General features: G+C 44.4%; 1 protein-coding gene across 3 annotated transcripts in view; it reads left to right on the top strand.

The window, feature by feature from the left end:
* Positions 1-12,425, top strand: part of Slc38a1 (solute carrier family 38 member 1) — a 71,581-nt gene that overhangs the window by 46,791 nt on the left and 12,365 nt on the right. For all 3 annotated transcript variants that reach the window (XM_057791727.1, XM_057791726.1, XM_057791728.1), the window contains 6 exons: positions 4,989-5,062; positions 7,133-7,225; positions 7,477-7,558; positions 9,017-9,099; positions 10,842-10,900; positions 11,016-11,126. In XM_057791727.1, coding sequence (XP_057647710.1) covers positions 4,989-5,062; positions 7,133-7,225; positions 7,477-7,558; positions 9,017-9,099; positions 10,842-10,900; positions 11,016-11,126 — 502 coding nt within the window. The remainder of the gene's footprint in view (positions 1-4,988; positions 5,063-7,132; positions 7,226-7,476; positions 7,559-9,016; positions 9,100-10,841; positions 10,901-11,015; positions 11,127-12,425) is intronic.

The raw sequence follows: 12,425 nt of genomic DNA, 5'->3' as shown, positions 1-12,425 counted from the left end.
CGATAATATGAGTGGGGAGGGCTCATGACCATGATGGTGATATCCAGGATCAGCTGACCTAGACTGTTGGGAGCTCGCTGACTCTGGACTGATGGGGGCGGGCACGACACGGACCACACAACTTGGGCAGTCTGTGGGGTCAATGGCAGTGGTACCGGGACTTGTCCCTGGTGCTTGAGCTGGGGGCACATTCTCTTTGGAGGGATGCCTTACTAGGCCTGGATGTAGGGAGGAGGGCCTTAGTTTTGCATTGGAGTGAGGTGTAGGACTTTGTTGGCTCCCCATGGGAAACTTTGCCCTTTTTGATGAGTGAGGGTGGAGTGGGAGGAGGGGAGGGAGTAGGAGCAGGGATATCTGTGTAATATGAAAAAAGATTGTATTAAAAAACTCTTAATAAAAAAAAAGAAAAAAGGACACTGTCTCAGTAATTCAGAATATTGTGGAGGGCAGGCTTATCCCCTGGGACTAAATGTGGGGGAGATTCTTTTTTGTGCTTTGTGAGGTCTCAAGCTTTGTCCTAGAGTAAATGATTAAGCAGCTCATTTACATACAGTTGCTGTGGGAGAAAGCTCCAGCATTGTCCTTTAGAGTCACCAGACTAACGACTGAGATAAGTGTGAACAGCCAGGTCACAGGAGCGGCTTAGATAGATAGGTGTGTCTCCGTTTTACCGAGATACTGATGTAGTCCTACATAATTTGCAGGCAAGATCCTTATTTTGAGTTCATGGATTCTTAGCTCATTTGCACGTTGGTGTTGAGTATGAATAGGTGAAGGAAACCGTCATTGCCTGACTTGTAATCTAGGGATAAAGACACATAGTAAAGCAGTAAGACAGGAAGAGGATGCTGGGCGCCAGGTGGAAAGGGGAGGTGGCCGCAGATGGTTGCCTTTGGGCATGCTTGTGAGTAGAAATAGAGTCCTTCCTGCTGGGCAGCTGTGAAGCATGAGGCAGTAGGTGTCAGGCCTGTCTGAGCTGCAGGACTGGACTTGAATAGCTGCCTTATGGGTGACTATTTCAGGTCATCTTCCGCAGGTGTAGTCCATGAGACTCACAGTCCCCACCAGTGGTTTGGGAGAAGACACACAGAAGACCGGAAGCTGATGAGATGACCAGTATATGGTGAGGAGGATTGGCAACTGAAAAAGATGTCACGTGACTTGAGAGAGCAAATGTAGCATATGTGTAGGTGGCGTTTTGCGCTTTGATAGACAAAACAGAGCCAGGTAAACTTAGCAGAATCTCAAAAAACCAAATCAACCAAGCAAATAATAGCAACAAAACAGAAAAAGTTGGTCCGATTGCCGGGAAAATGAATCTCAAAATGAACTGTCTCTTCTTTTAGTGTATGATGTTCAACTCAGAGAATAAAAAAAAAAAATCCATCATGGTTTGCACCATTTAGACAAAAGTGATGCTGTGCCTTTCTATTTGTCTCAGCGTGTAGCCCTTGAGGTTGGCTTGAGGTGGAGACAGCCCAGATACTTACAGGATGAACAGATGAAAGGGTCGGAGTTGGTTAAGTCAGAGCACGGCAGTTCCCAGGGCTGCTCAGCAGAAAAGCCTCTTCGGGTAGATTGAGAAAGGCCCAGAAGCCAATTGACATCCGAATGTAGAAGTAATTGCAGCTGTGTCAGCTCAGCCTCATTTCTAACACACAGAACTTCTAGAAATAGAACGGGTTGCCTAGTGCATCCCCCATCAGGAGGCATTGTGGATTCCGACGTCTGCCTGTTGGCACAGAGCAGAGACGTCTCCTTTCTGGGGTGAAATGCCAGGCAGTCTTGGAAGACTGTGCTCTGCTCCAGGAGTCCAGAATTCTGTTTCCTAGCAGCCTTCTCGTCAGGAGAAACAAATCTCCTACTCAATTGCAGGAACGCAGCTTGGGAAAGAGGTTCTTTATTTGGGGGTCTTTATTTCTGTCTCATAGTAGCGCAGGCTAGCCTTGAACATGCTAAGGAGCTGAGGCTAGCCTTAAATTCGTGATCACCTGCTACCATGTCTCAAACGCTCGGATTCCAGGCTCGTGCCACCACATCTGGCTGTTTCCTATACCGCATCTTTTGGAGTGTTACGAACACAACAATTCTTCAGACTCCTAACCACGCCCTTTACCGTGGCAGCTCTCTCTCCACCCCTCCCACCCGTCCCCATATAGTTACTCGTTCTAGATCCTTTCTTGGCAAAGGGGACACAAGGTTGGGGGAGCAGCGCCTCTACAGCGCAGTCACTACTTGCAGCCAGCTTTTCCCGAGTGGTTGGGGTTGGAGTGATCTCTGGGAGACTTGTGTCTTATGTGTTTGACTGTTTAGACAAATAGGGTCGTTATCTGCGGGAAACCCAAGTGTTCAGAATTTGGTGTAGCTTCTTGGAATTTTACATATATAGTTTGCTTTTTAGTGGTGTGTTAGAAAAGGGTATTTTAAAATTATTTTGTGTATGGGTGTTTTACCTGCGTTTGTGTCTGTGTACCACATGTGTACAATGCCTTGTGGAGGCCAGAAGAGAGCCTCAGATCCCCTGGGACTGGAACTACAGATGACTATGAGCTACCATGTGGCCACGGGGAATTGAATCCTGGTCTTGGGAGAGCAGCCAGTACTCTTCATCTCTAAGCCATCTCTCAGCCTCGGGTTTTGTATTATGTCGGGTTTCTCTTATAGGCAAGATCGGGCTGGGTGTGGTAGCTCACACCTGAAATCTCAGCACTCAGGAGGCCGAGGCAGGAGGCTTATGAGTTTGAGTAGGTTGGATTATGTTGTAAGAGTGTGTCCTAGAGAGGAGAGTGGAAGAAGAAGGGATGCATTTTGGGAAGGATGATGAAGAGAATCTCCTGCTGTGTTCAGGTGTGGGAAAGATGGGGACAGTTTATTAAGATCGCTATGATCTGCGGGAGGTAGTGGCATGCCTTTAATCTCATCACTCAGGAGGCAGAGGCAGGCAGATCTCTGTGAGTTCATGGACGGCCTGTCTACAAAACGGGTTGCAGGATAGCCAAGACTACACAAAGAAACCCTGTCTCAAAAAAAAAAACCAACAAAACAAAACAAAAAAAATTCCCTGATTAATACTTGTTCTTGAACAAGGAAGAGGAGCTTTTGAAGAGGTTCTTCACCTCTTCCATCGACTAGAGGCCACTGAGTGTCATCTACAGAGAAACGGGGCTCACAGAATGTGGAAAGGGGCCATGTGCAAGAGCTGTGTGGTCCCAGGTGCTCTTTATTAGATGGGAGAGTATACGGATGTGTTCCTAGAATGCCTGAGACTTTCTGCAGATGTTGATAACCAGCCCTTTGGCTGGATGCATCCTCCCCTTACAAGATTATACTCTTCATCCACCATTCTTGAGTCTATGGTTGATAATGCCTCCTCTACACTCCTGGTTAGTCAAGGATAGCGTAAGGCAGATCCTAAATTGGCCCCTTTCCTGTCCACACGAGGAAGTCCGCATTACCCCGTGCCTTGGGATTATCACATGTGCCTGTAGAAGTTGCCCCTTGATATTCAATGAAACACAAAGTTTGTTACTTCAGCATGTGTTTTGCTTAAAAGACTTGTTTGGTTCTCTCTTTCTAAATCCAGTCAAGTCCTAACCCATTGAAAACTCCTGGGTGGGTAATAAATGCTCTTGGTATTTCCCTGCCCCTCAGTTGGAATAGGCCATAGGGGACTTCCTGTCTTCTTCACCCTCTTCACTCACGGATCTCTGCCAGATGTATGAATATGAATATGAATCAAAATGCAGTTTCTCTACAATCATGAAGACCTCCATTCCCCTCTGTCAGCAGGGCGGTTTAGTTTTTTCCAGTGTTCGGTTTTTCTCTCCCTTCTCCTGGGGTTTGTTTTGCCTCTGTGGAACTTAGCCTTCTTGTTTCCGGATCCATTTCTGGAGTCCCATCTGTTCTGGAGACCATGAACTCCTTATTCGTCTCTCCAAGGCAGCACAGTGTGTGTGCAGGGGGAAAAACACCGTGGAATCAGAGAGAGCAGCCTATCTGCCCAGGGGAAGGGGGGAGAGAGAGAGAGAGAGAGGCCAGAAGAGGTGGCCGCTGCCCCAGGGCTGCAGGCCCACAGGTGTGCCTTTGGGAGCCTGAGCTCACAGAGAGCCAAGTGCCTCTCAATGGTGAAAACAACTGCTTTTAATTCTGCTAAGGCTAAAGTGGAGCCAATATATGCAAAGCATTGTCCTTGTATGGAGGGAGGGAGTGGTTTTGTGTGAGGACAAGAATTGTATTTTTTTTTCTCTCTCTCTTTTTTTAATAAACAAGCTTTATTTTCAGTTATCATATCTGTTTTACCCGAGTACTTTAGAAATAATGTGTGTGCCCTCCCTCATCACTTTAAACACTGGTTTTCTTGAGAAAGGGTCTGCCCATGAGCCAGCTGTGCCGAAACAAAAACATGAATTTGTTCTCATGTTGTACTTGATTGCGAAAGTGCCCCCCATTTTAGAGAGGCTTGCGTTTGTCGAAGAGGAACCAGGTGCAAAGAAAAAAATGAAATGAATGGTACCAAGTACAGATATTGAGCAATAGCTGCCAAGTGGTCACATCAGATGGCGTCTTTGGGTTATATACATGGGAAATCAGACGTAGAGGAAGTCAAGAAAGTCTGCAAAAGTCACATGGTCGCTCTCTCAGGTCACTGATGTCTTTCCCTGCCACTCCATCAAAGCGCTTTCCCACCCGGATGTAACCCGAGAGTGTTCATGCCACAGGCTACAAAGGCTTACTTTCATATCCCGATCTTACAGCCGTCACCTGAGTGTCCCCATGTAGCTGCTCGGGTTTTGAATTACTTCACAGGTGGGGACTGGTGCATTGAGTCGGACTCTGGTGAGCATTTCATCTGATAGAATTTTCATGGAGATTTTCAGCAGGCAGCTAACTTGATGCTAACTAGTCATGTTAACTAAGCGGCAGGAGACCTTTGCCCTTCCAAAATATGTTTTCTAGATAATACAATTGGATTGTTTTCTTTGCTACAGGATACTTCTGACTTCGGTGACTTTGCTGTCTATATACTCGATAAACCTACTGTTGATTTGTTCCAAGGAAACGGGTAAGCTGAGATGCACGATTTTGTTGAAGGCAGGATGCTGATGGGCAATGTGTATTGTGTCGTTTACAGTGAACTCTCAGTTGTCCCTGTTTTTCTAGTTTGGGATCACTTCATTTTAAAGGCTTCACTGTTTCCTTAGGTCTTTGTAAACCTCGAACAAAGATCCTATGCTTTTATGTCATAGTTTCCAAGGTCTTAAGTAAACAGGTCTTTTGTGCTCTTTTGTGCGTATTCCAAGGAGAAAATGTTACTCCCAAGGCATTGTGGAAGTGAGCATGCTACCCAGGACTTGAAGTTCTCTGGCCAGTGTAACACCTGAAGTGTTTATTTTCTATTGCTGGGACACCGGATCATGTTTGCAATACTTTGACTTTTACATTAGCTAAAGCCACCTTGGCCAGCTGTTATATACAGATGACTGGAATGTTTTGTAATAAATTCAGGGTCCGCCCATTATCTAGTTTAAACATCAGTCTTACATGAGGTTGAGCAAAGGTTTAACTATAGCCTGACCCAAATTGCTTCTTGTGAAATTATGAACTTTTGAAATTATGAACTGCCATCAAGAAGGATAAACTTCTTTTTCCTTCCTTCCTTTCTTTTCTTCCTTCCCTCCTTTTCTTTCTGTCTTTCTTTTTTTCTTTCTTTCTTCCTTTCTTCTCCTTCCTTCCTTCCTTTATGTAAATTGATTTAGGAATTTACTATTTATTAAAATGAACTGGTTGATCACTTGAGAATTTTGCTACAGCCAAAATTCTCTTCAGGCAGATTTGTTTGCACTTTCATTGGGTAGTTGCTTGTCTTTGAACTGTATTTCCATGTGATGAAAACTCTTACGTAGTGACTATTAGACATTGTTACATTTAAAACAGGAGGGATTGATGGGACATTATGAAGATACTTCTCATAAGTTTTGAAAAAGTGTTGACAGCTTCACGCGTTTATATAGTGAATTTTTGTAGTTTTGCCCCCGTCTCCATGCCTTCCAACTAGAACCCTTCCAACAAGGCTTCCCCACTTACTTTTGTATGTGGTCCACTGAATTTAGCAGTTTCAAGCACGGGTGGGAGATTGTTTACTGGATCAAGGGCAACTATTGGTGGCTACGCCACTCAAAAAAATGACCCCTTCTCCAAACATTAATTATCAGTAGTTCCTCAGGGAAGGGTGGAGCCTCATGGGCCCTCCCTGGTCTGCCATGAAATTTTTGTGGGCCCAATCAGGTGCAGGCTTTGTGCAGACAACCACAGCTGCAGTGGGCTCCATAGTGCAGCAGTTGTGCAGAGTCTGGTAGACAGCATCTTGCTGCATCCATCCCCATCCTCTGGCTCTTACATCCTCCCTGCATCCCTCCCCATCCTCTGGCTCTTACATCCTCCCTGCACCCCTCCCCATCCTCTGGCTCTTACATCCTCCCTGCATCCCTCCCCATCCTCTGGCTCTTACATCCTCCCTGCACCTCTCCCCATTCTCTGGCTCTTACATCCTTTCTGCACCCCTCCCCATCCTCTGGCTCTTACATCCTCCATAGCCCTTCTTCCATGATGTTCCCTGAGCCTCGGAGGAGGTGATAAGGGTTTTCCTATTTAAGGCCAAGCACTCTATCATCACTTACCTTTAGCACTGTGGCCTGTTACGGCTTCTGCATTAGCTGCCCCCACAGCAAGAAGCCATTATTCTCAAATGGCGAAGCAGGGCTGGAGTCAAAGTATGGGTGGGCTTCCTACTTCAAGGAGAAGACAATTCTCTGTTAGTCTAATCAGTTCAGCACATTAATTCAGTGGAAATCTTTTTTGGTCTCAAGTATGAGGGTCTTGAAAAATCAAATTCCTAATCTTTCCTTGTAATATTCCGGAAGCCAGCGTGACAAAGGAGAAACCATGCTGGTGTCTGACATTAGACAGGTCAAGGTGGTTCCAAATAACAGTGCCTTCGCCCTTCTAGTGCCGAGGTTTGAGTTTGGGAAAGGCTGAAGGAGCTTGAAGAGTAACACGCAGCATAAGGAGATGTTCCATCTCGGCTCTCAGAGTCCCATCTTTTCTTATACTCCCAAATTCAACTTTTTAATAGGCTGCATGGTTTATGAAAAGCTTGGAGAACAAGTCTTTGGCACCACGGGGAAGCTGGTGATTTTTGGAGCCACCTCTCTACAGAACACTGGTGGTAAGAGCCTATTTCTCTGACACGACTTGGCTGTGCATGGCTATCACTGGCTTTTCTAATGCTGGGGGTTGGGTGTCCACATGCAGTTTAACAAACGTGGCACGTGGGCAATGCAGCAGAGGCAGCGGTGGGCACCGCAGAGGGAGCTGATGTTGTCTGCGCTCACTGAGGAGAGCCTCGGAGCTGCTGCCAACTGTACCTTGTAATAAGAGCCATGGTATTGCGTTTCTAAACTTGCTCTTCTTCCACAGCGATGCTGAGCTATCTCTTCATAGTCAAAAACGAACTTCCTTCGGCCATAAAATTCCTCATGGGAAAGGAGGAGGAATTTTCGTAAGCTCTCGACCTTTTCTTGCTTCTGGTGTGTGATGTAACTGAACTGATTGCTCCAGTGGTTCTCAACCTGGGGCTCGCGACCCCTTGGGGGGGTCAGATGACCCTTTCACAGGGGTCGCATATCAGATATCCTGCGTATCCAATGTTAAATAAATACACATACATAAATAAATAATATGCTGGGTGGTGTTGATGATGCACGCCTTTAATTCCAGCACTTAGGAGGCAGAGGAAGGTAGATCTCTGTGTGTTCAAGACCAACTTGGTCTACAGAACAAATTCCAGGACAGTCAGGTCTACAGAGAGAAACCCTGTCTCAAAAATAAAACAAAATAATAATAATAATAATAATAAATTGTATGGTTGGGTCAGCACAACATGAGAAACTGTGTTAAAGGGTCAAAGCATTAGGAAGGTTGAGAACCACTGGCTTAAATGAAGGATGATCAAATTCTGTTTTATGAAAATTCTAGAAATAAAATGTTTCTAAGCCTGTTTTCTTCTGGGGGGGTGGAGTAGGGTGGGGAGGCAATATAAGTGGAAGAATCAGAGAGCCACTTAACTGTAGATTCATCTGTCACCCTGAAAATGGTAGAGAGTCTGGACTCTATGTGCTATGAACAAGAATACATAGGAATATTTTAAACACAGAAGTAGGACATAGAAGAAAGAGAAAGAAAGAGAGAGAGGAAGGAAGGAAGGAAGGAAGGAAGGAAAGAAAGAAAGAAAGAAAGAAAGAAAGAAAGAAAGAAAGAAAGAAAGAAAGAAAGAAAGAAAGAAAGCTGGATCTACTTTCTTTCTTAAAGAAAGTCAGTGACATTTGGGGAGCAAAATTTCCATGAACTGACATCATTAAAAATGTAATTTACCCTAGGGAGCGCTGCCAGCAACATTTGGCACAACGTTATGTTTGACCTCTCCTCTAAGAGCCCTTGTCAGCCTAGTCTCTCCTTTTACTTTAAGGGAAACGGAAGAAGCTGTAACTCCCGTGTTCTCTTCAAGGTCAAGTGCGAAGGATCCAGGAGGGGAATGCCTATCTGTAGGTTCTCCATCCTTCCTGATACCATCCAAACAAAACAAAAGGGACATTCTCTTTAAATTATTGATAGGACAAGTTGTAACCTGACAGAATGCCACATATGTGGCTTGCTTTGAAGCCACATAAATTATTTAACTCATAGGAACACCACATCTAGCCAGTGCGAGTGGGGGAAAGAAAGTGCCCCTTCCATAGGTCACGTGGGGACGAGGCAGTAGTAAAGGAGTTGCAGGGTTAAAGTATTTGACCAATAATCCTCAAAAAGAAAATAGTAAAAGGTAGTGATAAAAATAAATATATTTTACATATGCAGATGAATGAAAATGCATTGTAGTGCATTGTGAAATTTTACATTTGAGGAAAGCAATGTCACTTTCTAATTGGAGACTGTAACCTAGCCTCTTGCATGCTTTCAGAGCCTGGTACGTAGACGGCCGTGTCCTGGTTGTGATGGTTACCTTCGGCATAATCCTCCCGCTGTGTCTCTTGAAGAACCTGGGTGAGCAGAGACCTGGCCCTTATTTCAGACTCTCTGGTTCCAGTCAGAAACATTAGAAAGCAAACACCTTTGCCTGCCTTCATTATGACAAAAGAAATCATAAATTGCAACTGTTAACGAGACCTGGTGTTAATGTGAGGTTAAAAACATGGGGTGACCATCTGAGAAGCCTCTCCACCAAGCCAGAGCTGGAGGAGGGTGGTTCTGGGACTGCAATAGATTCTTACTGACTTCAGTAGCAAAAGTCTGCCTAAGAAAAGTCCAGAAAACGAAATTCTATAACGCTCTGGTTTGTTTTTTTTTTGTTGTTGTTTCGTGGTGTTGGGGATCAAATTCAGGGCTTTGTGCAGGCTACCCAAGTACTCTACTACTGAGTTACACCCCTACCCTACATCCTGTGAATTCAGAAACAAGGTCTCCCTAAGTCTTAAACTCAAAATCACCCCACCTTAGTTTGTTTGTGGTGTTTAATATTCTGATCATTCATACTCAGAGATTTCAAATCTAATAGCAAGACAGCAGAGAAGACTCACGTATCACACTTCAGTTTAGAGTGTAGCGAGTCTCTGACTTCACCCAGCACAGGAAAAAAGAGAGAGATTCAAAGTTTAAAAAAAATCGGCAGGCCATCTCCAAGTTATCCGTTTGGTTTTGGCGTTTGCTTTATGCTTGTATTTGGAGATTAGCGTGCCTGAAGTTACGGGAACGTCATACAGTGAATAACGAGGCCAGATTGCCATCTCTCCAAAGGCTCCAAAATGCATTTTTAAAATTTGGGCTAATTCAAGGCGAAAGTTTGGATTGGAGTTCTCTCAAAAATAAGAATCGCAGGAGGTTTTGAATTTTTTTGAAATTTTTATGAAACTTACAAGTAGATTTTTTTTAAACTACTTATTTTTCTGCTCTCTGGGTTTCGGTAGGCTTTCTGTCCTGCCAGTTAGTATAGAGAATGGTCCTTCCCTGGGGAATAAAAATAATGTAGCTCCTGATCTGCCATTGTGAAGGTTATGGTGACCACCTTTCGCTGGCATTCCAAGCGGAGTAGGGCCTGCAAAGCCTCTATTTCAGTGGTTCCCAACCTGTGGGTCATGACCCTTTTGGGTGGGGCCAAAGAGCCCTTTCACAGGGATCACCTAAGACATTGGAAAACACAGATACTTTTACTTTACGATTCATAACAGTAGCAAAACTACAGTTATGAAGTGGCAATGAAAATACAGTCTGGGTCCCCGCAGCATGAGGAACTATGATAAAGGGCCACAGCGTGAGGAAGGTTGAGAACCACCGCTCTGTTTCTGGAAGCTCACATCTGGTTGTGTTGGCCTCTCGCAGAAACAGAAGTTGATCAAACACGTTCAGGATTCCCACAGTCGGTGCCCAGGAAAGAACTCAGGAGAGGATCAAGTATTAAGGCTTAGCACTACAGTGTACCAACACAGAGACAGGGCCAAAGCCGGGAGGCTCCTTTTTCCTAGATTCTGAGATCTGTGTCCTGGAATGTGCCAGGGATGCCTGGACTCAAAATACTAAATATGATGCTTTTATTCAAAGCCCTGCTATTATTTTGCCAAATAAAATAGCACTACAAAATGATGCATCTTGTTTTCATCTGGGCATGTGGGCATATTGGGAAGTTCCAAATTATGCTTGAAGTAATATGTTCAAATAATTGATATTTTAATAATAATAAATATTAATAATTGTATTAGTAAAATACTGATATATATTTTTCTTTTTAAAAGGGTATCTTGGCTACACTAGTGGATTTTCCTTGAGCTGCATGGTTTTTTTCCTAATAGTGGTAAGTCCTGATAGAAGCGATTGCTGTGGTTTTGGTGTTCAAAGCTCTGTGATGGTTATTCATGATTTGGCTTTAATATAATCTCGGTTGATTCTCATGTGCTTCTCAATGCCAGGTTATCTACAAGAAATTTCAAATTCAATGCATGAGTGTAGAACAAAACTCAACAATCAGTGCCAATGTAACTGACATGTGTACGCCAAAATACGTTACCTTCAACTCTAAGGTAAGTTTGGTTAAAAATAAGTATGAGCTTTTTTATTAAGGGCAATATTCCTTGTGTATGTATTGTAATCACCTGTTGGGATGTATTCATCTTTCAAAGAAAACTCAGAATTGTTCCTCTGTATTTTACAGTCCTTTCGTGAGCGCGTGTGTGCACGTGCACACACACACACACACAAACACACACACACACACTTTCAAGCGCACCCTTTACCTGGCTTAGGACTAGTTTCACATTCTTGTGCCCGTCTCTCTGGATAGTTGTCTCCACTTTCCTCTTCCCACGGGGCCTGCTGGTTGGCGCTTCCGTTAGTCACGCTCTCGGCTCACTGCTGCCATGTAGAGGCGGTGGAGGGATCATTACAAATGGGCACTTTGAAGACCTCTGTACTATTGGGGTTTGGTTGGCAGCCTGGAAGACAGTAGCCTCTGCAGTTAGTCACACAGGGGGTCCTCCAACTGCTGTGTGAAAACAAGGGTCCTGTTTTTGCATGGCGGGATTCCCGTTGGAAGATGCTTGGTACAGTTAGTGCATAAGATATGTTACTTTCCCTTTCTTTCTCTTGGGTTTTATTTTAGGGTTTTGGGGGGGTTTTGTTTTTGTATAAGAAACTCGGTTTGAGTCGGGCATGGTAGCTCATACCTTTAATACCAGCACTTGGAAGGCAGAGGCAGGAGGATCTCTCTGAGTTCAAGGCCAGCCTTGTCTACAAAGTGAGTTCCAGGACAGCCAGGGTGCTTACACAGAGAAACCCTGTCTCAAAAAAACAAAAGGAAGGAAGGGAGAAGACGCTGGGGTTTGAGTGTTTAAAAATAAATAGTCTCCTCCAAAAAAAAAAATTAATGGATCTCTTTCTTTATTGACTCTAAAAATATAGCCAAAGTAGTAAGCTGTGGAACTGAATTTTTTCTAGATACCATCTTTTCTGTTTATTTTGTGTTTTGAGACAGTGTCTCACTACTTAGCCCTGGCTGTCCTGGAACTTGCTTTGCAGACCAGGCTGTCTTGAACTCAGAGATCTGCCTGCCTCAGGTTCCTGGGTTCAGGGACTAAAGGCGTGTGTCTCCGTACTTGACTTAGAAAATATCTTTTTAAATATGCAATGGGCAGATCACCTCAGTTATAAAGGGTGTCAGAGAATAGCAGTGCCCTACCCCTTACTGTCACTTGCAATGGAGACCGACGTGCCTGGCTAGCACAGCATAAACATAGCAAAGGTGTGCTGGGATATTTGACGCTCACCTTGGGAGTCAGGTCGGAAGCCCCTCTGTCAGAAGTGCCCTGTGGTTCTGCTAGATG

This window comes from Chionomys nivalis, chromosome 17, assembly GCF_950005125.1.
Source record: "Chionomys nivalis chromosome 17, mChiNiv1.1, whole genome shotgun sequence".
NCBI lineage: Eukaryota > Metazoa > Chordata > Mammalia > Rodentia > Cricetidae > Chionomys > Chionomys nivalis.
The sequence above is the reverse complement of the archived record's forward strand: the minus strand, read 5'-3'. Positions and strand labels throughout refer to the sequence as shown.